Source organism: Oryctolagus cuniculus, chromosome 4 (genome assembly GCF_964237555.1).
Source record: "Oryctolagus cuniculus chromosome 4, mOryCun1.1, whole genome shotgun sequence".
In the NCBI taxonomy this organism is placed as follows: domain Eukaryota; kingdom Metazoa; phylum Chordata; class Mammalia; order Lagomorpha; family Leporidae; genus Oryctolagus; species Oryctolagus cuniculus.
This window is the reverse complement of record NC_091435.1, coordinates 8,818,420-8,839,808: the sequence shown is the minus strand read 5'-3', so window position 1 is coordinate 8,839,808 and position 21,389 is coordinate 8,818,420. Positions and strand designations below refer to the sequence as shown.

Below are 21,389 nucleotides of genomic sequence, written 5' to 3'. Positions count from 1 at the left end.
ACACAGCTGGTCTTGTGCTTCCCAGGGGAATACTTTGTTCACATTTTCTTTTGCTGAAAATAATTTCTCTGTTCTGTTTCTGTATTCACCCTATGAAAAGCTTCCCTTAGTGTCTTTTTGGAGGATACCCAAGCTACTTTTGGTTTGAAGCTGCCCAATTCACGAATTTCTGCTCAAAGTCTGAAAAATTTTAACATGCCCAAAATGTTATGAAGAACCAAAGTGACTCCATTTTTAAAACAATAAAAAAGCAGCCTCCGTTTCCCATAGCAGACCCGGGTCCTTGTAAAAGCAGGCATTCAGGCATTATATCAAAGCTCACCAGGGACAGCTAGCTCGGCAGACCAAGGACAGCACAGTAGAGATCGCTGAACAAAGTAACTCCCTGTGCCCAGAGCTTCTATGCTGTATGTAACTGTTTTTTCCTGCTGATGTAGCCCTTTTTTCCTTTAAAAACTCTCCCTAACAAACACCGGGGCCTCACTCCTTCCTCCGCTGTGTCGGTTGGTTGGATGGGGTCCCTGTCGCGGCTTGTACTCCAGAATAAACCTTGCTTTTGCAGTTTGGTGTGATCGACGCTCTGGGGCTCTCTGCGGGGATCCACATATTTTTTGGTGCCCAACAGTTATTTTTTAACATCTCCAAGTTTGAAAGCATCTATTTCTAGGACTGCCTTTTTTTTTTTTTTTTTTTTTTTTGGACAGGCAGAGTGGACAGTGAGAGAGAGAGAAAGGTCTTCCTTTGCCGTTGGTTCACCCTCCAATGGCCGCCGCGGCCGGCTCACCGCGCTGATCCGATGGCAGGAGCCGGGTACTTCCTCCTGCTCTCCCATGCAGGTGCAGGGCCCAAGCACCTGGGCCATCCTCCACTGCCTTCCTGGGCCACAGCAGAGAGCTGGCCTGGAAGAGGGGCAACCGGGACAGAATGCGGCGCCCCGACCGGGACTAGAACCCGGGGTGCCGGCGCCGCAAGGCGGAGGATTAGCCTAGTGAGCCGCGGCACCGGCCATAGGACTGCCTTTTAATTTAATTTGTATTTATTGATTTGTTGGGGAGAGAGTGAGCCACAGCAATTTCTATCCAGCGGTTCACTCCCCCAAATGCCCACAAAGGTGTGGAGTCCAGTAGAACCAGCACCTGGAACTCATCCAGGTCAGGCACTTGGGAGGCAGGGAGGCAGCCCCTTAAGCCATGGGCGGGAACCTGGACTTGTGCACCTGAGCCATTCATCAACCCTGGCAACTCGGAGGTGTTGGCACCTTATTATGCAGGCGTCTTAACCAGCAGACCTTTAAAAACTTGAATGTCACAATAGTTTTACTGAAAAGTTGCGAATGTAGCGCCTTTCGCCCCCAGTTCCCCTGTTAGCCTCATCTTCTTGCTATGCTGCATTTGTACAAGGGAGCTGTGGACACTCAGGGCAGCGTCAGCTAAGCTCCGCCTTTTATTTAGGGTGCCCTGCTCCCCCACTTTCTCCTCTAGGAATACACTGCGTTTAGGTGTTGAGTCTCCAGCTTCCTCTGGTTTACGACAAGCCTGTAGATTTTATTTTGTAGCGACGGAAAAGCGTGTTTTAGGAACGCTGGGCAGTGTCGCGCGGTTTGCTTTCTCGTGGAAGCACCGGGGCTCCGGGGAGAACCCGGGCCATCAAGGCGGTTCACGGTGCCCGCGGTGCCCTGGCCGTGCTGGCCAGGCTCCTGCGACCCCTTCAATGCTCACTCTTCGGAATCGAGTCCGCAAGCACAGCCCCGAGCGTGGCGGGGAGGGAGGGCGGACGCTGAATTTTGTCGGAAACAGAGAAATTCAGCGTCCCGTAAGGCCGGCTCCGGGAGGAGGCAGAAACGGCGAGGTGGAGCGGGCCTGGTCCTGGCCGGTCCCGCCAGGCGGGAAGGCGCGGGGGAGGGCGTAGGGAACCCGGGACGCGGGCCGGGTACCAGCGAGGGCTCGCGGCCCACAGCACTCGCGGACCCGCCTCGGCGAGCCTGAGGGAACTGCGCCTGCGCCGCGGGACGCTCCGCCCCGCCCACCGCCGACGCCACGTTTGAGGCCGTTTCCGGCGCTGAGGGGAACCGGAAGGGCTTCCGTTGCCGAGGTGACGGGAGTGCGGCCGGCTGCGAGGTTCCCTCAGTTTGTAGTTGTTGCGTGCGAGAAAGATGTGAGTGAGACGGCAGGTTGGGCAGTCCCGGCGGTGTTCTGTGCGCCGCAGTACAGTCGCCTCCCTTCCAAGTCGTGCATTTAGCGAGTCCCGCCCCGGCGCGCTGGGCTAGAGGCTAAAACATCCGCAAATTTCCGACTCTTACTGAACAAATCCACCAACAAGATCAGTAATTAATCTATTACCCGTGATACTATTAACAGATTTTATGTTTTGTGTACCTACTGAGCAAAACCACCCACAAAAACCAGGTAATTCATATATTACAAATGGTGCGATTTAAAAATTTTAAGTTGTATTTCTTGCTAGTTAAAAAAATGCTATTTTTTTCTGTGTCAGTTTTGTATCCTGTGACCTTGCTGTATTCTTTCAAGTTTGGTAGCTGCTTAAGTATTCCATCAGTTTGGCTGCATAAGTGTGTATGTTTTCTGATCAAAGACAGGTTTGCTTTCTTTCCACTCGGATACTGGGATGCTTTTTTTTTTTAAATAAAGATTTTTTTAAAGATTTATTTATTTACTTGAAAGTCAGAGTTACACGTTACACAGAGAGAGGAGGAGAGGCAGAGAGGTCTTTCATCCACTGGTTCACTCCCCAAATGGCCACAACGGATGGAGCTGCGACCATCAGGAGCCTCCCCTTGGTCTCCCACGTGGGTGCAGGGCCCAGGACTTGGGCCATCTTCTACTGCTTTCCCAGGCCACAGCAGGGAGCTGGTCCGAAGTGGAGTAGCTGGGACTGGAAATGGCACCCATATGGGATGTTGGCACTGCAGGTGGCGGCTCTACCCGCTACACCACAGCACCGGCCCTGTAAGCCAATTTGGTGCGGATCTGAAAGTCCTAGAGAATGTTCTAGATAAAGCGTTTTTATTTATTTGAAAGGCAGAGTTACAGAGAGGGAGAGGCAGAGGCAGAGAGAGAGAAGCCGTCCATCAATGGTTCACTCCCCAAATGGCTGCCATGGCCAGGGCTGGTGCAGACTGAAGCCAGGAGCCAGGAGCTTCATTCAGATTTCCTACATGGGTGCAGGGGTCCAAGCACTCGGGCCATCTTCCACTGCTTTCCCAGGCCATAGCAGAGAGCTGCATTTGAAGTGGAGCAGCTGGGACTTGAACTGGTGTGATATTTGGACATGTCAGTGTTTTTAATTATATCCTATTCAGACAAGAACAGATTTTTAGTGGACTCACGTAAACCACACATTGCCATGAAAAATCTTACAAAAGTTTTTGGATTTTGGGTAGACTCAGAGGGAAAGGGAATTGTTTTTACCTCTTGTTTGCAAAACTGTATTTCACCAAAGCAGTGTATACCATAGGAATCACAAGAAAATCTTTAACCTAGAAGAAGAGGTCTCTACGTGCAGAACCAACAATGGCTTATGGAAGACACAGACACACACAATAAATTCACGTTGCTGCCTCTCCTGTAACTGCTTCTTGTCCTGCGTGATCTCCATTAGCAGGTCTGTGAATCCATCAGTGTCCTTACCAGTTTTTGGAAAGGTTAGTGTGTTCACTGAGCTTTAGTCAGACAACTGTATTTGCAAACATTTGTTTGTAGTCTCCTTTGATTGTGTTTTCAGAGAAGAACCACAACTGTGGATGACTAAAGATGTGAAAGCATCATGATTAAAACTTGGATAGAATTTGTCAAACCGTTCAAAAGCACAGGAGAGTTTTGCGACCTTTCTGTCCTTCAGGTAGGGGCCTGTGGTGGGAGGGGCACTTGTGAAAGCGTCCCAGAGCCCCCAGGTCTTTGTTATTACTAAGCTCACAATCATGCCTGACGACATTGAATCAGAACCAGCAGGCCTGTATGAAAGTCCAAGAACACTAGAATAGTGTATCAGCAACGCACCTATAGCAATGCGACATGGCATTTGTTTGTTCTATAACTGGAGAATACTTTCTGTGCAATCCACCTGAGCCTCATCTGCTTGATCTCTGTAGGGTGAGAACTGCATCCATGAAGTCTCTCGGGGGCCCAGCTGCAAATCCCAAGCTCAGAGACCTTAATTTGAAACTTTGATTGAGAAAGCCTGACTACAATATCCAAAGTTTCCAAACGCTTGGTCAAAAACAGGATCCCTGACCCCTGTGAGAAACACTCATCATCCATTCAGCCAGGGTGATTTCACCTGAGTTACAGACCAGAGTAAATTGCAGCAACAAAATACAAAATCTTTTCCCCCTTTTGGTCCCTCACCAACAGAGGCCATGGTAAGACCTGGACTAGAAGCATGAGTGTAAGAAACTGTCTCACTGTTTGGAACAATGTAAAGACATCAGGAAAGACCAGAGGTAAAGAATGAAATGGTCCTGTTCTCCTAGGTTCCAAGACAAACATTTTTAGTGTCCGTTTCTAGCAGGGTGAGAACCAGGGAGGAGAAACAGCTCACAGGCGCTGCCCAGAGAGTCAAGGGCGTCCCAAGTACACAGACACTGTGGAAATCAGAAGCTGCAGTTTAGAAGATTAGAGAACAGATTTTACAATTAAAGATCAAGGCATCTTGTAATACGTATTAATATGTCTACATCTTAAGAAAACCTGATTCCTTTAGTGTAGGGGGCCAAATTTTGGTTAGTGTTAGAACACTGTTAATGGCACAATTTTCAGAAACTTTTATATGTGATTTTCTTTTCATCTTCGCCATCTTAATCTCATAGATGCATGTTTTATACATTTTCTACAACATTTCTATAATTGTTCAGCATTTGTCTTTTTTTTCCTAGTATTACACCAGCCATGTGGTTTCTGGTCAAATGTTTATTTATTTAAAACGTATCTCTCATATCTCACATATTTACCTATCAAAAACATAATTTTTTTTTTGACAGGCAGAGTGTATAGTGAGAGAGACAGAGAGAAAGGTCTTCCTTTGCCGTTGGTTCACCCGCCAATGGCTGCCACAGCGCCGCTGCGGCTGGCACACCGCGCTGATCCGAAGGCAGTAGCCAGGTGCTTCTCCTGGTCTCCCATGGGGTGCAGGGCCCAAGCACTTGGGCCATCCTCCTCTGCACTCCCGGGCCACAGCAAAGAGCTGGCCTGGAAGAGGGGCAACCGGGACAGAATCCAGCGCCCCAACCGGGACTAGAACGCGGTGTGCCGGCGCTGCAAGGAGGAGGATTAGCCTGTTGAGCCGCGGTGCTGGCCAAAAACATAATTTTATACTTAGAATTTTTACTTTTTTCTACTTATTCGTTTTTTATTTATACTTAGAAGCATTTAACTTGCTTAAATTTATCTATTGTTGGGGATCGGCCCTGTGGCGCAGCAAGTTAATGCCCTGGCCTGAAGCACTGCCATCCCATATGGGGGCTGGTTCTCGTTCTGGCTGCTCCTCTTCTCATCCAGCTCTGCTGTGGCCTGGGAAAGCAGTAGAAGATGGCCCAAGTCCTTGGGCCCCTGCACCCATGTGGGAGACCCAGAAGAGGCACCTGGCTTCAGATCAGTGTAGCTCCAGCCACTGTAGCCATCTAGGGAGTGAGCCAGCGGATGGGAGATCTCTCTCTCTGTCTTTACCTCAATCTGTAACTCTTTCAAATAAATAAAATAAATATTTTAAAAAGCAAATTTATCTATTGTTAATAATCATACATGGATTACTTACGAAGACTGAGATATTTAAACAGATACAGTCATTGTAGCATGAGAATGGCAGGGCCCTTGTCTTCGCGCAAGAAAGAATTCAGGTGTGAGACAGAGAGTAGTGGAAAGCAAAATAGCAAGCTTTATTAGGGCAGGGATATCTATAAGAACGGATGGGCACCTCTCCACACAGAACCTGAGAGAGAGTGCCCAGTCGCTCAGACTGGGGGAGAGTGAGGCTACTTGGCTGAGTGGAGAGTACACCTGGGCAGGCCAGGCGGGCGACTCAGCAGAGAGGCAGAGGGCTGAGTGCGCAGTCCAGTTGAGGCCAGGGGTTTTTAAGGGGATGGGCCTTGCCTTCCCCTCTTCTCCTACTGGAACAAAGGACTTTTTGGATGTAAATACTAAAAATTCCTTTCTGAGTTTTCCCCGCTGAAGTTATCAGACAGGAGGAAGACTGGCTGAGCCTTGGCTGTTGCAGGCATTTGGGGAATGAACCAGAGGATGAAAGTTATCTCTATTTCTGTCTTTCTGAATCTCTCTCTCTCTCTCAAATCAATAAATAAGCAATAAAAACATGGTTCAATGATTAATCTTTAAATATTGCTAAAACATTGCTATGTCTGTCCGATGACCATTTGACAAAAACAGGAGGCTCTGCCACACACGGAGACCAGTGACCGCCATCATGACCACAGATAAACAGCACTGTGCTGTAGGTCAGTGACGTCTCTGATCATAGGCTGAAGTATGGCCAAAACGTGGGGCTGAAAAACAGGGATTGAAGAAGATACAGAGATATCTTGCCACGTAGGTGAACGACAGTGAAAACAGAATGCATACAAAGCAAGATAGAGTGTTCAAATGCAAACAGTTGGAGCAACAACTGTCTTGGAAGATTGCTATGATTTAGGAAGATAAGATTGCAGAGATCTGTTCATTGCAGAGCGTGTCAGCAGCTCTCCCCATGACTAGTACTAACCAGCTAGAGAACGGATCTCAGTCTAAATTCTGCCTGATAGCACCTGCCTACTCACCACGCGGGCATTAGACTCAGTGTCAAGACCATGCGGGCATCTGTTGGACAGAGTTTATTCAACCAATGGCCTCCTTGCCCAGCAAGTCTCTATACAATTTTTGATGCCTTTTTAAGAGATTGATTTATTTGTATGAAATGCAGTTATGGAAGAAGTGGAAGAGACAGATATAAAGAGCATTTCCCCCCATTGGTTCACTCCCCCAACTGGCCACAAGGGCAAGGGCTGGGCCAGGCTGACGTCAGAGGCCTGAAACTCTGTCTGGGTCTCCCATGGGGGTGGCAGGGGCTCAAGGGGTTTGGCCATCTTCTCTGCTTTCCCAAGTGCATTAGCATGAAGTTGGATCAGAAGTGAGCAGCCGGGACTTGAACCAGTACTCAGAGGCACTGCTATCGTCACAGGAGGCAGCTTAACCTGCTGTACAAAACACTGACCCTTGTATTTTTTTTAATAATCAGATTTTTTGTTGTTCTCATAGGTATTAGATAGTTCATTGGAGTATACTCAGGAAGCAGTTATGAGGCATTTGTACCCTTGAACTTGCTGTTTCTCCTTACAGTTCATAGCCAATGATTCTGAGATGATGAACATAGGAAGGGAGAAGTTTCCTCAAGTGACAGATTCCCACCATTCTCCAATGCCATGAGATCCTGCTCTGCAAGCCCAAACTGAGCACAAGGCAGCACCGCAGCATCAGTGGGGAGGTGGGTTGCATTCTAAACTAGTGCTGGAGGAAGAGGTGAAACTGCGGGATTATAATTCACTGCTGCACAACCAGTCAATAGGACACGGGAGACTAAGTCAGTCTAACCAGCATTTGAAAAACTTGGCTGTGACATCAAGAAGTAGCCCTTGAGGTCACAGCTATGCGGGTCCCCATTTACTTCAGATTTGATTTCCTACGCTGGGTTCAGAAAGGTGACCTTCAAAATCCACCTGGTGTGTCTGGTCGGATGTAGATTCTTGCAGACTCGAGATCTTAGACTGCCTCCTGGATGTGTGCCTCTGTGTGGATCTTCTGATGCTCTTGCTGGTATGTCAGGAGGCAGAAGGGAGACAGGAAAAGGCACGAGTCAGAGCCTGTTTTGTGGTTTCTGCTGGAAAGAGTAGGTGAGGCAGGGTAAGGGATGTAGAGCAAGTGTAGGATTTAGAATTTTATCAGAGGGCTTTGGGCTATCAGGGTGGTCCTGAGAGGTCCAGTAGCTGGCCCTGGAGTGATTTGGGGCAAGGGAACCACTGGCTGGTTGAGTGGGGTTTGATAAGTGGGTGGTCGGGAATATGAGCTCCTGCTTAGTTGGTTTAGGTATCAAAGTGTGTGTGCATGCAAAGGAATTTGCTATCTCCAGGAATTCACCGACTCTGGAAGGGGCATTCTGTCTCCAGCCAGCAGGCTCCCAGGATGTCAAAACGTTCTAAATCGCCATGGTCCCAGCCTACCGTTTTCCATATTCATGATACGTGAAAGCAATAAGCTATCAATAGAATCAGAACTACAACTTCTAAATTCTGAATTTTGATCTGTCCTGTATGTACATGCTTCAATGCTCCCTCGAGAAGCTGGGCAGAGGCAGGGAGCCCGGGCCCTATTCAACCACACCAGCGTGAGCATGAACAAGCGACACGTTACAGTGTGATATGTTGCCAAGCTGTCTTCTCTCAGGTGCCATCTCAAGTCCCAGACTCCATCTTGCACAGTAAGCCCAGCCTGGCTTACTAGGAGTCAGGTGACCAAATGGCCCAACCACAAGCGTCAGCTCCACCCCCACCCTAACGGGAGTTGCCCCTCCCAAGTCCCTGCAAGTGGAAAGCTGTAGAAGACTGTTCTCCCAGTACAGGCTGCTGCTCTCTCTGTGCACGGGGAGGCAGCCTGTAGGGTTTCCCCGACCCGACAATAAACCTTTTCCTTACCCTGGTGTTGGGTATGTTTTGTGATGACCTTTCAACCCCTCCATCCTCTAGCTTGTACCCAGGCCACATGAGCCGAGTTAAATCTTTTAAAGTAGGGATTCCATTTGTTAGGTAGGAAGTCAGAAATGAGCTTATGTGTGTGTGACAAAGCCCTAAGGAATTGACATCTACAGTGGTCCAGCATCCGCAACTCAAAGCCATCCCAATAACCTTCCTGGTCAGCCCAGTATCTGCACTTCAAACGTCCTGCCCGGATCCTGATGCCCCTTCTACCTGGCCTGATAACCATCCTTCCTCTAAGGCGGGGCAATGACAGCCAGGCTTCCCCTGTCTGATAACTTCAGGGGGAAATAATCAACAAGGAATTTTTTGTATTTACATCCAACAAGTCCTTTGTTCAGGAGGAGAAGGAGAGGGGGAGGGAAAAGGTGGGAAGGCAAGACCCATCCCCTTAAAAACCCCAGTCTAAATGTGAACAACGAACTCTCTCAGGTTCTGTCTGGAGAGGTGCCCATCTGTTCTTAACAGCTGTCCCTACCCTGATGCACCTGGCTATGTTGCTTTCCACTGCTGTCTGTCTCACTCCTGAATTCTTTCTTGCATGAAGACAAGGACCCTTTGCTTCCCAGTAACACACTGATGTTCTAAAATTCTTACACTGTAGGTAAGTGTGTTTAATTTTGCCCCTTGTATACATTTATTGACCTGGACAAGGAGCTGTTAGGGTTGGGGATGGGGTGGGGTTGCTGTCTCTAGCAAGCACAACAGCAGTGACTTGGGTCCTCACACATCCTCTTTCTGGGGACACAGTCGCCGGCTTCCTGGGGCGCTCAGAGCTGCGGACAGCGCTCTAGGCTTGATCTTAGCCAAAGGATGGAGACGCCATCGCCATCGGACAGCACTCCTGCCCTTTGCTGAGCTCGTCCTGTGGCTCTGTCCTGGGCGGCTTTGAGTGAGCCAGAGAAACAGGCCCTCTGCAGCCTGGGCTTTACCTCCCCCTGAACAGTACCTGAATAGTTTTAGCATTAAAATGGACGCCCTGGGCATTAACTCTGGCTTCACCTGGGCTTTGGAGAAGAAGCATTTCAAATAGACACTGGCACTTTTAGACCTTGAGAGCTAAAGATTCCACAATGCATGCTTTGTGGTGGTAAGCTTAAACCACTCGGGAAAATTTCACACGTAACCAGGGCTAGTTACTTATTCTCTGTCCGAATTTTATTTAGGTTTCAAGGTTCAGCTTTATTAACTCCTTACGCTTGCTTTCTGAAGTTCAGTTCCATGTTTCATGGCATACCTGCCAAGATAGTTAGCATGTACAAAGCAGGCTTTTCATTTCTTTTTTAAATAGCTTCCTATTGGAACAGAGACTTAAGCATAAACCAGTTGAGTGGCAGGCTGGTATGCTGTTGTCTTGTTACATAAAGCTATGGGCAGAATCTTAGTAAATATAATGGAGATAGAGATAGTGATAGAGATGGAGATACACATGAGAGAGAGAGAGAGAGAGAGAGGGAGGGAGGGAGGGAGGGAGGGAGGGAGGGAGGAGGAGAGGGAGAGGAGGGGAAAGGAAAGGAAGGTGAGACCCCTTGTTACTGCCTCCTTCCACTCTGGGTTGCCCTTCTCTGAAGCCAATTAGAACAGCTTGGCCCACATTTTAAAAATTCCCTCTTCATCTTCCCCCAACATTTTAATTTCTTGCACAGGAGGAGGAACTGTTGGCTCAAACTGGGGGGTTGTGGTTGGACTCGTCTGTTCTCACTAGAGGTACCAGGGGCCTCATGAGTGTCCTTGCGGGCCCCGTAGGGACACAGTGGTGGCAGCTCCTGGTCCTGGCTCCTTCCCTCCACGTCTGGTGTCTGCCCCCCCAGCCGGCCCACTCTTCCCTCCACCCTGCAACGTGAACGAAGCAGGATGCCAGTCCTTGCAGCCTTGAGACCGTCTCCTAGGAACGCACCTTCTGTGTCAGTCTCCGATCTGCTCGCTGCACACCACGGTGCTGTCCCCACGCTTGGCTTCCGTCCTCACAGATGTGGGGAACTTGGGGGATTCCTCTTCCTTGCAGGAGTCCTTGAGCCCATCTGCTTCTGTGCCTCTCACAATTCCCTGTTACTACCAGCCCTGCCAGAGGCCTGGCCATGTCTCCTGAGTGCTCTCCAAAGAGCCATCAAGACCTCCTGGGGGAATGCCAGAAAATCAGATCACTACAGGAAACACCAATCACCTCAGTAGGGACTTCCTGTGCGAGGGGGACCAACAGACGCCACGTGGTCGTGAGCATTGACCCCACGCTCACATAATTGGCAGGCAGGTGATTTTAGGACAGAGGTGAGTGACTGAGACCTCCTCTGGGGCTGGACCAGAGTAGTTGTGTGATAGTCGCTGAAATGACCTCATCTTTCTAAACGTAGACGTCTTCCAGGACAACGGGTGCTCGAGCTGTTTCTGCTTAAACAGGGGATCTTTGCATTTCATGTTCCCGGTTTGCATGTGACAGTTGTGTCCACATTTGCTTCACTTTGCTGTTTCTTAGGCACAGGATTTGGGTCCTGCTTCAACTGTGCCTGTGACGACACCTTTGACCTAAGTCTCTGTGGCCCTGACGCTGCTCCCTGGTCTCAGTAGGTGGTAGAGCTTTGTGTTTTTGTGAAAAGGCCATCTGACAAAGCACAGTCTGTTAACTTCAACACTACTTTACTATTTAAACCATTTATTTCTTTATTTGAATGTGAGTGTCACAGTAAGAGAGGGAGAGGGAGAGGGGGAGAGAGAGTGTGTGTGAAAGAGAGAGAAAGAGATCGTCTATCCTCTGGTTCACTCCTCAAATGTCCTCAGTACCTGGGGCTGTACCAAACATAGCCAAGAACGCCATCTGGGTCTCCCACACAGCTGGCAGAAGTCAAGTACTTGTTCCACCATCCACTGCTTTCCCAGTGCACAGCAGGGAGCTGCTAATGAGTAATCCATCAATACCAGATGTAGGCACAGACCTGCATGATTAAGAACTCCACTTTATCCTGGAACCCCACACACCTCATCCAGATACCTCCACCATTGAATGCAAGACACCTGTGTCCACCTCCCTCAGAACAACATGTAATGCACCTGGAGAACTGCACTGAGATCTTTCTGCAGAGACCCTTCTTTAAACTGCACAGCCGGGCAATTCTGCCTTAGACCTGAGCTTCCATTCAATCCAGCTGTGATTACTCAGGGCCTCCCCCTGGGGGAAGCACTTACTCAGCATTTATGGGAACAAAGAGAGCAGTGCCCCAGGAGCCTCAAGAACCAACAGCATGGCCTGGCTGGTGTCTGCCTGGGCCATGACAAAGCCTCGCTCCTTGACCAAATGTTCCTGGAGCTCTTCTGACGCCTCTGCTCAACAAGGACTGACCTGGGGCTTCAGCCTCTGTCCTTGCAAGCCCTGGCCAGGATCGCTCACCCTGGCTCCTGACCACATTTCTCACCCCACACCACTCCACAGGGGACATCTGATCACCCCAGTCTGCTTTCAAAAAGAATCCTGCTAGGTCACTTTAGCAAAGACCGACCCTACCCTTTGTCAGCCCTCCTCCTTCCAGGCAACCTTTGAGTATCAGTTCCCAAGGTTGCTTCCTGAATTCCTACTTGAGCCCAATCTCTCTCCCCTGTCCTGGCATGTGGGGTGGATTTTCATCAGCACATAAACAATCTGCATATAGACCTTTCTGAAGAAGCATTTATTCAACCCTTGATTTCCAGTTGTTATTTTCAGCAATCGCACCCTCTCTCCCCCATCACAGAGGGATCTCAAGAGAATTCACAGAATTAGCACTCTAGTCACTGAGTAGCCAACAGAAGTCGTAGAACATTTGCAGGTCTTAGTTGATAGCAATGTTTGGATTTCCCCATTGGCTGGGACATTTGCTGACAGTGTAAAGTCCTTTAGGTTAAATCAGGACAGGCTAGGAAGGAGGACCTGTGGCTGGAGCTGGCGGTGAGTTCATAGCTGTTCAACTTTTTTGTCCTTGATAAACTGTCCATGAGGGCCCTCGGCATCTGGAGGCAAAAGGGCCAAGTACACGGGGGTCTCTGCTCCTTCTTCTGGGCTTTTGGGAGCATTGGGTCCCGCCATGTCCGTTCTCACCCACCCTGGGGTACAGGCATTCAGGAGGATCTTGTCCCCTCCCCTCTGCTCACTCAGGTGCCTGGCCTGGATTCTGGACAGCACAGTGACTCCGATCTTGGTCACTCCGTAGGTAGTGTCAGGCCAGCCTTCCTTCTGGTGCACCCCCTTCTTCGCGTCTCCCACAAACTTCTTCATGAGCCCCACCAGCTCCTCCTCCGTGATGGTCTCACTGCGAAACTTGTGCTGCAGCTCCGGGCTACAGGATTTAAGGGTTCGGTGACCCTCCAAGCTGGACACATTCACCACTCTGCCTAAAATGCACCAGAAATCACTATATGAGGGGCCAGTGCTGTGGCACTGTAGGCTAAGTCTCTGCCTGTGGCACCGGCATCCCATATGGGTGCCAGTTCATGTCCCAGGACCTTCTTCTCCAATCCAGCTCTCTGTTTAGGGCCTGGGAAAGCAGTGGAAGTTGGGCTAAGCGCTCGGGCCCCTGCACTGATGTGGGAGACATGGAAGAGACTACTGGCTCCTGGGTTCAGATCGGTCCACTCTGGCCAATGCAACTGTTTGTAAAGTGAACCAGCAGATGAAAGACCTTTCTCTCAGTTTATAACTCTACCTATCAAACAAATAAATAAGTTTTAAAATATCACTATGTGAAAAGGTGTGCACATCATGGCTGGTAAAGACCGAAGCTGATGGGGATTTAAGACCAGAGAACGTTCTCTTGAGAGACACACAGCAGTGTGTATTCTAAGGGCAACAGGCAAGGATGGTGCGGTACTGGCATAAGAAGCTCCAATTTTTAAAGACTGATTTGAAAGTCAAAGTTACAGAGAGAGAAGGAGAGACAGAAGGAGGGAAAGGTCTTCCAACCTTTGGCCACTCCCATAGGGATAGGGAGAGACAAAAAGATACAGATTTTCCACTTCCACTCCCCAGATGGCCGCCATGGCCAGGGCTAAGCCAGGCCAAAACCAGGAGCCAGGACTTTCATCTGGGTCTCCCATGTGGGTGGCTGGGGCCCGAGTACTTGGGCCATTTTCTGCTGCTTTTCCCAGGCCATCAACAGGGAGCTGGATCAGAAGTGGAGCAGCTGGGACTCGAATAGGCACATATATGGGATGCTGGCTCGCAGGGGGAGGATTTACTGGCTACGACACCACGCCAGCCTGCAGGAGCTCCGTTGTTGCCTTCAAGTCTGAATCCGTAGAGGAGGCAGCGACATTGGAAAATCCATCCTTTGAGGTCCTGGCGAACCAGAGTCTTGGAGGCAGTAGGACCTTCCCCAGGGACAGGTCAGGAAAACAGGCTAGGAGTTGAGTAAGTCGTATGAGCAAGTCCTCAACTCTCCACCTCGCATACCAGTCTTCCTGCAAGTGTCGGCTGGTGCCTCTCGGTGTAGATGGAAGGAGTGTGGCTGGGGTGAGTGTCACAGCACTTCACAACAAAGACAGTGACCATGTGCTGTGTTGGGAACAAAGCCCACTGGAGGGCAGTGACCATGAGCCTGGAGTTAGCGAGTCATGGTAAGGAGGCCCCTGTAAGCCACGCTCAGGGCCTGGACTCTGGGGAGGGGCGAGACCGTCAGAGGTGGACAGAATGCCAGAGAGGAAAGTGCTGGAGAAGGGAGGTCCCAGGGGAGGTTCGCACCTGTCCACAGCCACACCTGAGGGCAGCTGCGCACCTGGATGCATGGGTCGGGGTAGACTGAGGGAGCTCAGTCCCAGCCCTGGAAGTGACCATGGAGGACGGGGCAGGGCAGGGTGACCGCCAGGATCAGGTAGGTGCCCACGGTGACACAGGGGTGGAGGAGCAGCCTCTGGAAATGTGTTTTAGCCTGCGAAGGGCATCAGGAGGTGACGGAGAGGCAGGAGAGCTCAGGGTGTCTAAGGAGGAGTCGTCCTCTGGGGGATACAGTGGTGACTGCTAGGAAGGACCTGCCAGGCTGACTCAGGTCACTCAGGGAGCAGAGAGGGCCCAGGGTGGCACCCCCAGGGCCTCAGACATGAGATGGGCATGGGAGAAATGAGGAGCCTCTCCCAGGAGACCTGTGAGCTAAGACTGCAGGGTCAGAAGGCACCAGGTGTGCCAAGGGCAGAGACTGCAGGGGCAGTGCAGGAGCAGGGACGATGTCCTGAACCAGGACAGCCCCTGGCAGGGGCGGCAGCAGGCTGGTGCAGCTGGAGCAGGACAGGCAGCAGGGATGGAGCTGAGAGCCCAGGTAGCAGGGCCAGCTCCCTCCTGAGGGCACAGCGTGGGGTCCCCAGGAGACTCACCTCCGGGCCTCATGAGAGGCAGCAGCTCTGTGCAGACATCTCGGGTGCCATGAAAGTTTGTCTTCATAGTCACTTCCGCTTGAATATGAAAGGGCGTGGTATCCTCCACTTTTAGGGCAGAGAGAACACTGTCAATTAACTGCAAGCACAGGGGACTACTCCATTTAGTAGAACCGCGTGGGACATGGGTGACTTCTGAGTTGTGTCTGGGTGCAGTCACAGCATGGCGCCAGCGCCTATCCCTGGTTTGACCGTGGCCTCTCTCTGTAAGAGGGCAGCACTGGGAGAGGCTGGGCAAAGCCTGCTGGCCTGGGCTCTGGATTTAACCAGTTCCAATTTACTTATTTCAGGAGCAGCTTAAAATCTACCCCACACCCTGACGCCAATCACCCAGACACTGCGAAGAAAACCTTGGAGACAAGGACACACAAAGGTCTCTGTGGCTGGACTCTGTGCCTCCCCCATCCCATTCCGCCTCCCCAAAAGGTGCAGGGCACACCCCAGGCTGCCCTGACAGGCTTGGCTCACTCTGGCTGGAGGTTCTGGGCGGTCCCACCCCCGCGCCCCCGCCCTCACTTTTGAAGGCGATGCCCGCGTTGTTGACCAGCACGTCCAGTCCCCCATACTCCTTGCGCAGGAAGTCGCGCAGGGCGCGGATGCTCTGCAGGTCCGTGATGTCCAGCTGGTGGAAGCGCGGGCTCAGGCCCTCGGCCTGCAGCTGCTGCACCGCCGCCCGGCCCCGCGCCTCGTCCCGCGCCGTGAGCACCACGTCCCCGGAGAAGAGCCGGCACAGGGCGCGTGTGATGGCGAAGCCGACGCCCTTGTTGGCGCCAGTCACCAACGCCACGCGGCGGTCACTCGGCATCGCTGGGCTGTGCTGGACCACTGCGTGGTGAACGATCCTGGCGCGGAGCCTGCGCTGCGCGGGGTGTCCGGGAGTCTACGCAGTTCTGGAGCCCGCTGGATGCGTGCCCGGAGTCTTGAGTGCGGTGCAGCTTTGCGAGTGCGCCGGCGCTGGCGCCGGCCCCGCCTCGGTAAGGCTTGATTTCTTATTACTGCACCTAGTGACCTCGGTGGACCTTGCGAAACCTGCAGGGGGAAAGGGAATGTTTGAGAGTAGGGTTACGCAATAAACTCGGAGGAAAATTACAGGGGATCAGCTTCTGTCGGGTCCCTCCCTGAGCGCATGGAAGCTAAGCTCCTGAGAGTCCTTGGCCAGGTTTTCCTCTTGCAGTGGGACGCGTTTAGGGAAGCAGCTTGCAGTGTGCTGTCTGCGCGTGCCTGGAGCGCCATCACCTTACCTGGCTGGGTCCTGCGGTGCACAGGTGCGAGGGGGCCTCGCAGCCCTGTTTTATACACTCTGTGTGTGCGAGTGCACCTTTATATCCCCATTCAAAATGAAGAAATGGATACATCCTCGGGGGGTTATAAATGGCTCAGCGGTGGGAAATGCATTGTCCTCCCTGCTTCCAACAAAGGGATAAGTGACTTGAAGGTCAATTTAATTTCTGTGTCATCGCATTGGTTGCCACTAGGCACACGTGTCCGTTTCAATGTCAGCTTCAATGAGCGGCATTCATGCAATGAAAAATGTCGTTGCAATAGCCACATTCTAGATGGGCAATGTTCGTGTGCCACCGTGGCCACTGTTTTGGGCTGTCCAGATCCAGGACATGTCCATTCTTTTTTTTTTTTTTTTTTTTTTTTTTTTTTTACAGGCAGTGTTAGACAGTGAGAGAGAGAGTGAAAGGTCTTCCTTCCATTGGTTCACCCCCCAAATGGCTTCTACAACTGGCGCGCTGCGCTGATCCGAAGCAGAAGCCAGGTGCTGCTTCCTCCTGGTTTCCCATGCGGGTTCAGGGACCAAGCACTTGGGCCATCCTCCACTGCCTTCCCGGGCCACAGCAGAGAGCTGGACTGGAAGAGGAGCAACCAGGACTAGAACCCGGCGCCCCAACTGGGACTAGAACACAGGGTTCCAGCGCCGCAGGCAGAGGATTAGCCTAGTGAGCCCGGGCGCCGGCCCGGACATGTCCATTCTTGAAGAAGGTTCTGAAGGAAGGTGCTTTGGACAGATTCCAGGAATGCTGCTATTTTAATGCAGGTTTGTGATCAGTGGCTTAGCAGAATTTAAACTGGGAAAGGCCCTTGCTCTTCTGGCTGTTAGTGTTATTAAGATAGTTTAGCTTCACATGCAGTAGTACAATACAATCCAGGGATTTCTTAGGCTTTATCCAGTTCCATTTTGTCTTCACAATTTTTAAAACTGCAGTACAATACCACAGTGAGCCATTTGACAACAAAACAATCCTCCATCCTATTCGGAGCTCCCTAGTCTTAGGTGTGTTTGGTCCAGCGCAGTTTCATCCCGTGCAGTTTTGCGTTTCCGCCACTGCAGTCCAAATCGGACCTTGGCACCCGCACCAGGAGCCCCTGTGGCTCTGGTAGAAACTAAAGCACTCTCCCGGAGCCCCAACCCAGTTCCCGCCTCTGACGGCTTTGCATGTGCTCAGCCTTTCTACCATTTTGTGGTTTCAAATGTTACACGTATGGACTTATACAACATGTATCTTCATGGATTTTTTTTCTATTCAGGGTAATTAAGAACATTATTGCTTCCTTCTCTCAGTGAATGTTTGCTCTGTTCATGGCTGGCTTTTTTCCACACCATTAATTACTTTCTTCTGTAGCTGGGTATGCATTATTAGAAGAAGAAAGTGGGATGGATTAAATTTGCTCATAGCCATCGAAGATAGAACAGGCTGTTCAGGGAACTCTGGGCCTGGGAGCCTCCTGATATTTCAAATCACAAACTCTAGGAGGGACGTGAAGTAGGATCTTCACTCTGATCTGTGTTTACTTTAGGACAGTCGTTCAATGAGGGAAGCATGCTCCATAAAATGCAGTCTAAAAATATTAGGCATTAATGAAAATTCAGTATATGGTATAGGTGGCATTAACAGTTAGTGGAGGAAAGAAATAAATTTTCTAAAATTGGTCTAGAGAAAGGAAGTGATGATCAGAAAAAAATTTACAACATACACCAAGTAATTCGTAAAGCGAGAGAAGAAAGCTGATTTACAAATGAAACCATAAAAATTGTATTTTTAGTGTGTGTAAAGATCTTTATAAGCATGGGAATAAGGGAGGAATCATAGGGGAAGTGACTGACAGATTTCACTAGAAGATATTTTTTGAAAATTTGTTCTTGAAAATCATGAGAATTTAAACCCACGCTTAAGCTCTACGTGAATGATTTTGTATTTTGGATCTTAATTCTAGTGGTGTGTTTGTGAGGGGCCCCATCCCTGGGACCTTGTCTGGGTTCTAAGCAAATCAAAATAAAATCAAAGAGTAAAGATGGGAGTTCCTGACACTGCTTAGTGGTGGACATCGGCGTACTGAGACCAGCCTGGCAGCTGTGTGGAGAAAGAATCGTATCACATCTGTTGTGGAATAACCTTCACACCTTTAATGCACTTTACCTGGTTTGAGCAGTTATTTTATTTTTCTTAAAGAGCACTGGTCCATGGTGTCGATTCAAATAGAAAATGTTGGCACAGGATTTTGTTAAATTATGAATTGTGAAGCCTCAGGGGCTTTCCTGGCTCACGAACTTCACTTGACACTGTCTTTTCTCCTTTCACTTTTTGCTTATCTGAGGTGCTCAGTACAGCATGGACTTTGGCTCCTGGATTCAAACCGCGGCCCAAATGCTTGCTAGTTATGTAATTCTAAACAATTTAGTCAGTCCTGCCAAAGGTGAACCAAGCCATGTACCCGTGAAAGTGTTCAGGACAGCTTTTAATCAGCAACGTGTTATTGCAATAATAAGTTGGCCTAGTGGAAGCTGAACTCAATTTTTATTTGTAGAGGAGAGAGGGTGGATTTTAAAGGGAGAATGAGAGACCTGAAAGGGGGAACGGTGGGGCTTGAGCAATCAGGGACAGAAAAATTACAGAGGGCTGCTTCGTAGAAATGCTGGTTAACGGCTGTGTCTGGTAGTTGACAATTAGCAAAATGAAAATTCTGTCCTACTAAAAAGACTGAAAGAGGATCTGTCATTTCTGATGATTGCATTTCAAAGGAATGGCTTGCAGGCCTGTAACATACCTTTGAAATGATTCCAAATACTCACATGGTTTGCTAGGTGATGTTTTAGGGTGTATTTGCCATCTTCAAGAGTGCTACATCTTACTAGTTCCTAGATGTGAGAGCCTGGAGTGAAATTACCCTCTCCTTGGGAATGTTATCTCAAATGTTGTCAGATCTCCCCTACAGGAGTTACGGGCCTAACTACTGGACTTTGAAATACATACAAACTTGAATTTGACCAACATTTGGAGACCTTAGACTAAGACTATGCACACAGTAGGCTGTACTGTCAGCTCCTTCTGCACATGTGTAGAGCTGCAGCAGGCTCTGGAGCTGTGAAGTCAGTTACAGCACCCCCTAGCTCCACCCTCTAGTGTGTGCGGGGTGGGCGACATCATAGGTGGTTACTGTCTCCACTGTGGTGGTCAAGCCAGCATCTCCCGAGAACCACTGGCATAAAGATGCACTTCCAACCTTAGGTAGACTTTGCTTCCCACCAAGGCCTACTTTTCTAAAAAAATTACTTTATTTATTTGAAAGGCAGAGTTACACAGAGAAAGGAAGAGAGAGAGAGAGAGAGAGAGAGAGAAAGAGAGATCCTCCATCCGATGGTTCACTCCGAGAGACAAAGAGAGAGAGAGAGATCCTTCATCTAATGGTTCAATCTCCAAATGGCTGCAACAGCTGGGGCTGGGCCAGAGCAAAGCCAGAAGCCAGGAACTTCATCTGAGTCTCTTATGTGGGTGTAGGGGTCAAGCACATGGACCATCTCTGCAGCTTTCCCAGGTGCATTAGCAGGGAGCTGGATAAGAAGCAGAACACTTAGGACTCAAAGTGGTGCCCATATGGGATGCTGGCATCACAGGCGGTGGCTCGACTAGTTACACCACAATGCTGGCCCTGGCCTGTTTTTATACTGATTGAGAAATTGGACTTTATTTTGGAGCTTATTCACTATGTGGTCAACATACCTTGTATAATGGTTGTGTTCCCCGTGAGGTTTGGTTCTGTTAATCTCTCCCTCTTTGAGCATTTTGGACATAAGAAAAATTCTCCTTGTATAGCAACAAAGCATGCGGTTTGTGAAATCATACATTGATCCAATTTCCACTGTATTTAACAAAGTCCTTGAGAAAAACTCTCCTGAGGCAAGTGCACATCTTAAAGGGACAGAGGAAAAATTCATATCTATAAGACTTTTTCAGTTAATGCTTTAAGAAAATGTGGTCAGGGGCCTAATGTTAGATGTTGGCTAGAATGAGGTTTTTTTTGGGGGGGGGGGGGGGGTTTTGGTTTTTTTTTTTTTGGTTTTTTTTTTTTTTTTTTTTTTGGCAATTTTGAACATCTTAGGAAGGCACTTAAATGGAGGGAACAGGGTCATCCTAGGGACACAGCCCTGAGTTATTAGAAACTATGTTAGTGCTGAAGTAGTTTTTTTTTAAATTATTTATTTTTATTTTATTTGAAAGGTGGACACATTACATTAGATCTGGGTCACTCCCCAAATGCCCACAACAGCCAGGGCCGGGCCAGACTGAGGCATCTGGGTCGCCCACCTGGTGGCAGGGTCTCAACTACTTCTGCTGCCTCCCACAGTGCACATTTCTGGAGTGGAGCCAGGGCTCAAAGCAAGCACTCCAATGCAGGATGCTGGCACCTGAAGTGGCCTCTTAGCTACTGTACCAAATTCCCACTCTTACTGATTAGGTCTTTACATTTGGAGGCATGGGGGGTGAAATCATTTGTGCTGAGAAGCTGTAGTTTCTTTTTATTTTATTTTATTTATTTTTTGACAGAGTTAGACAGAGAGAGAGAGACAGAGAGAAAGGTCTTCCTTTTTCCATTGGTTCACCCCCCAGGTGGCCGCTATAGCAGGCGTGCTGTGGCCGGCGGGCTGCACCGATCCGAAGCCAGGAGCCAGATGCTTCTCCTGGGCTCCCATTGGGCCATCCTCCACTGCCTTCCTGGGCCACAGCAGAGAGCTAGACTGGAAGAGGAGCAACTGGGACAGAATCCGGCGCCCCAACCAGGACTAGAACCCCGGGTGCCGGCGCCACAGGCAGAGGAGGATTAGCTTAGTGAGCCACGGCGCCAGCTGAAAATCTGTAGTTTCTATTGGACAAGCTTTTGTTCAGAGGAGTCTGGCTAGTGTTTGATCAAGAAGAGAATCTTTGTCAATTCCCATGAGGAAAATCGGAACATACATCATTTT

The 21,389-nt window shown here is 49.6% G+C and overlaps 2 protein-coding genes and 1 long non-coding RNA gene across 4 annotated transcripts in view; all 3 read right to left on the bottom strand.

Moving 5' to 3' along the window:
* The window catches only part of LOC100348276 (carbonyl reductase [NADPH] 1), a 150,618-nt gene that overhangs the window by 76,652 nt on the left and 52,577 nt on the right, over positions 1 to 21,389 (bottom strand). The gene's annotated exons all lie outside the window — the stretch shown is intronic.
* Positions 1,384 to 3,498, bottom strand: LOC138849232 (uncharacterized). The gene is made up of 2 exons (XR_011387693.1): positions 3,429 to 3,498; positions 1,384 to 3,311 (listed from the first exon to the last, which is right to left on the bottom strand). It is a non-coding gene; the product is annotated as an uncharacterized lncRNA (long non-coding RNA).
* LOC138843083 (carbonyl reductase [NADPH] 1-like) lies at positions 12,391 to 15,947 on the bottom strand. Of its 2 annotated transcripts, XM_008274854.4 has the most exons (4): positions 15,659 to 15,947; positions 15,083 to 15,190; positions 13,955 to 14,086; positions 12,391 to 13,111 (listed from the first exon to the last, which is right to left on the bottom strand). In XM_008274854.4, the coding sequence occupies exons 1-4, from the start codon at positions 15,945 to 15,947 to the stop codon at positions 12,675 to 12,677; spliced, it is 966 nt and encodes a 321-aa protein (XP_008273076.3). In that variant the 3' UTR covers positions 12,391 to 12,674. The 2 variants fall into 2 exon arrangements, with proteins under 2 accessions (XP_008273076.3, XP_002721307.2); XM_002721261.5 differs by lacking the exon at positions 13,955 to 14,086.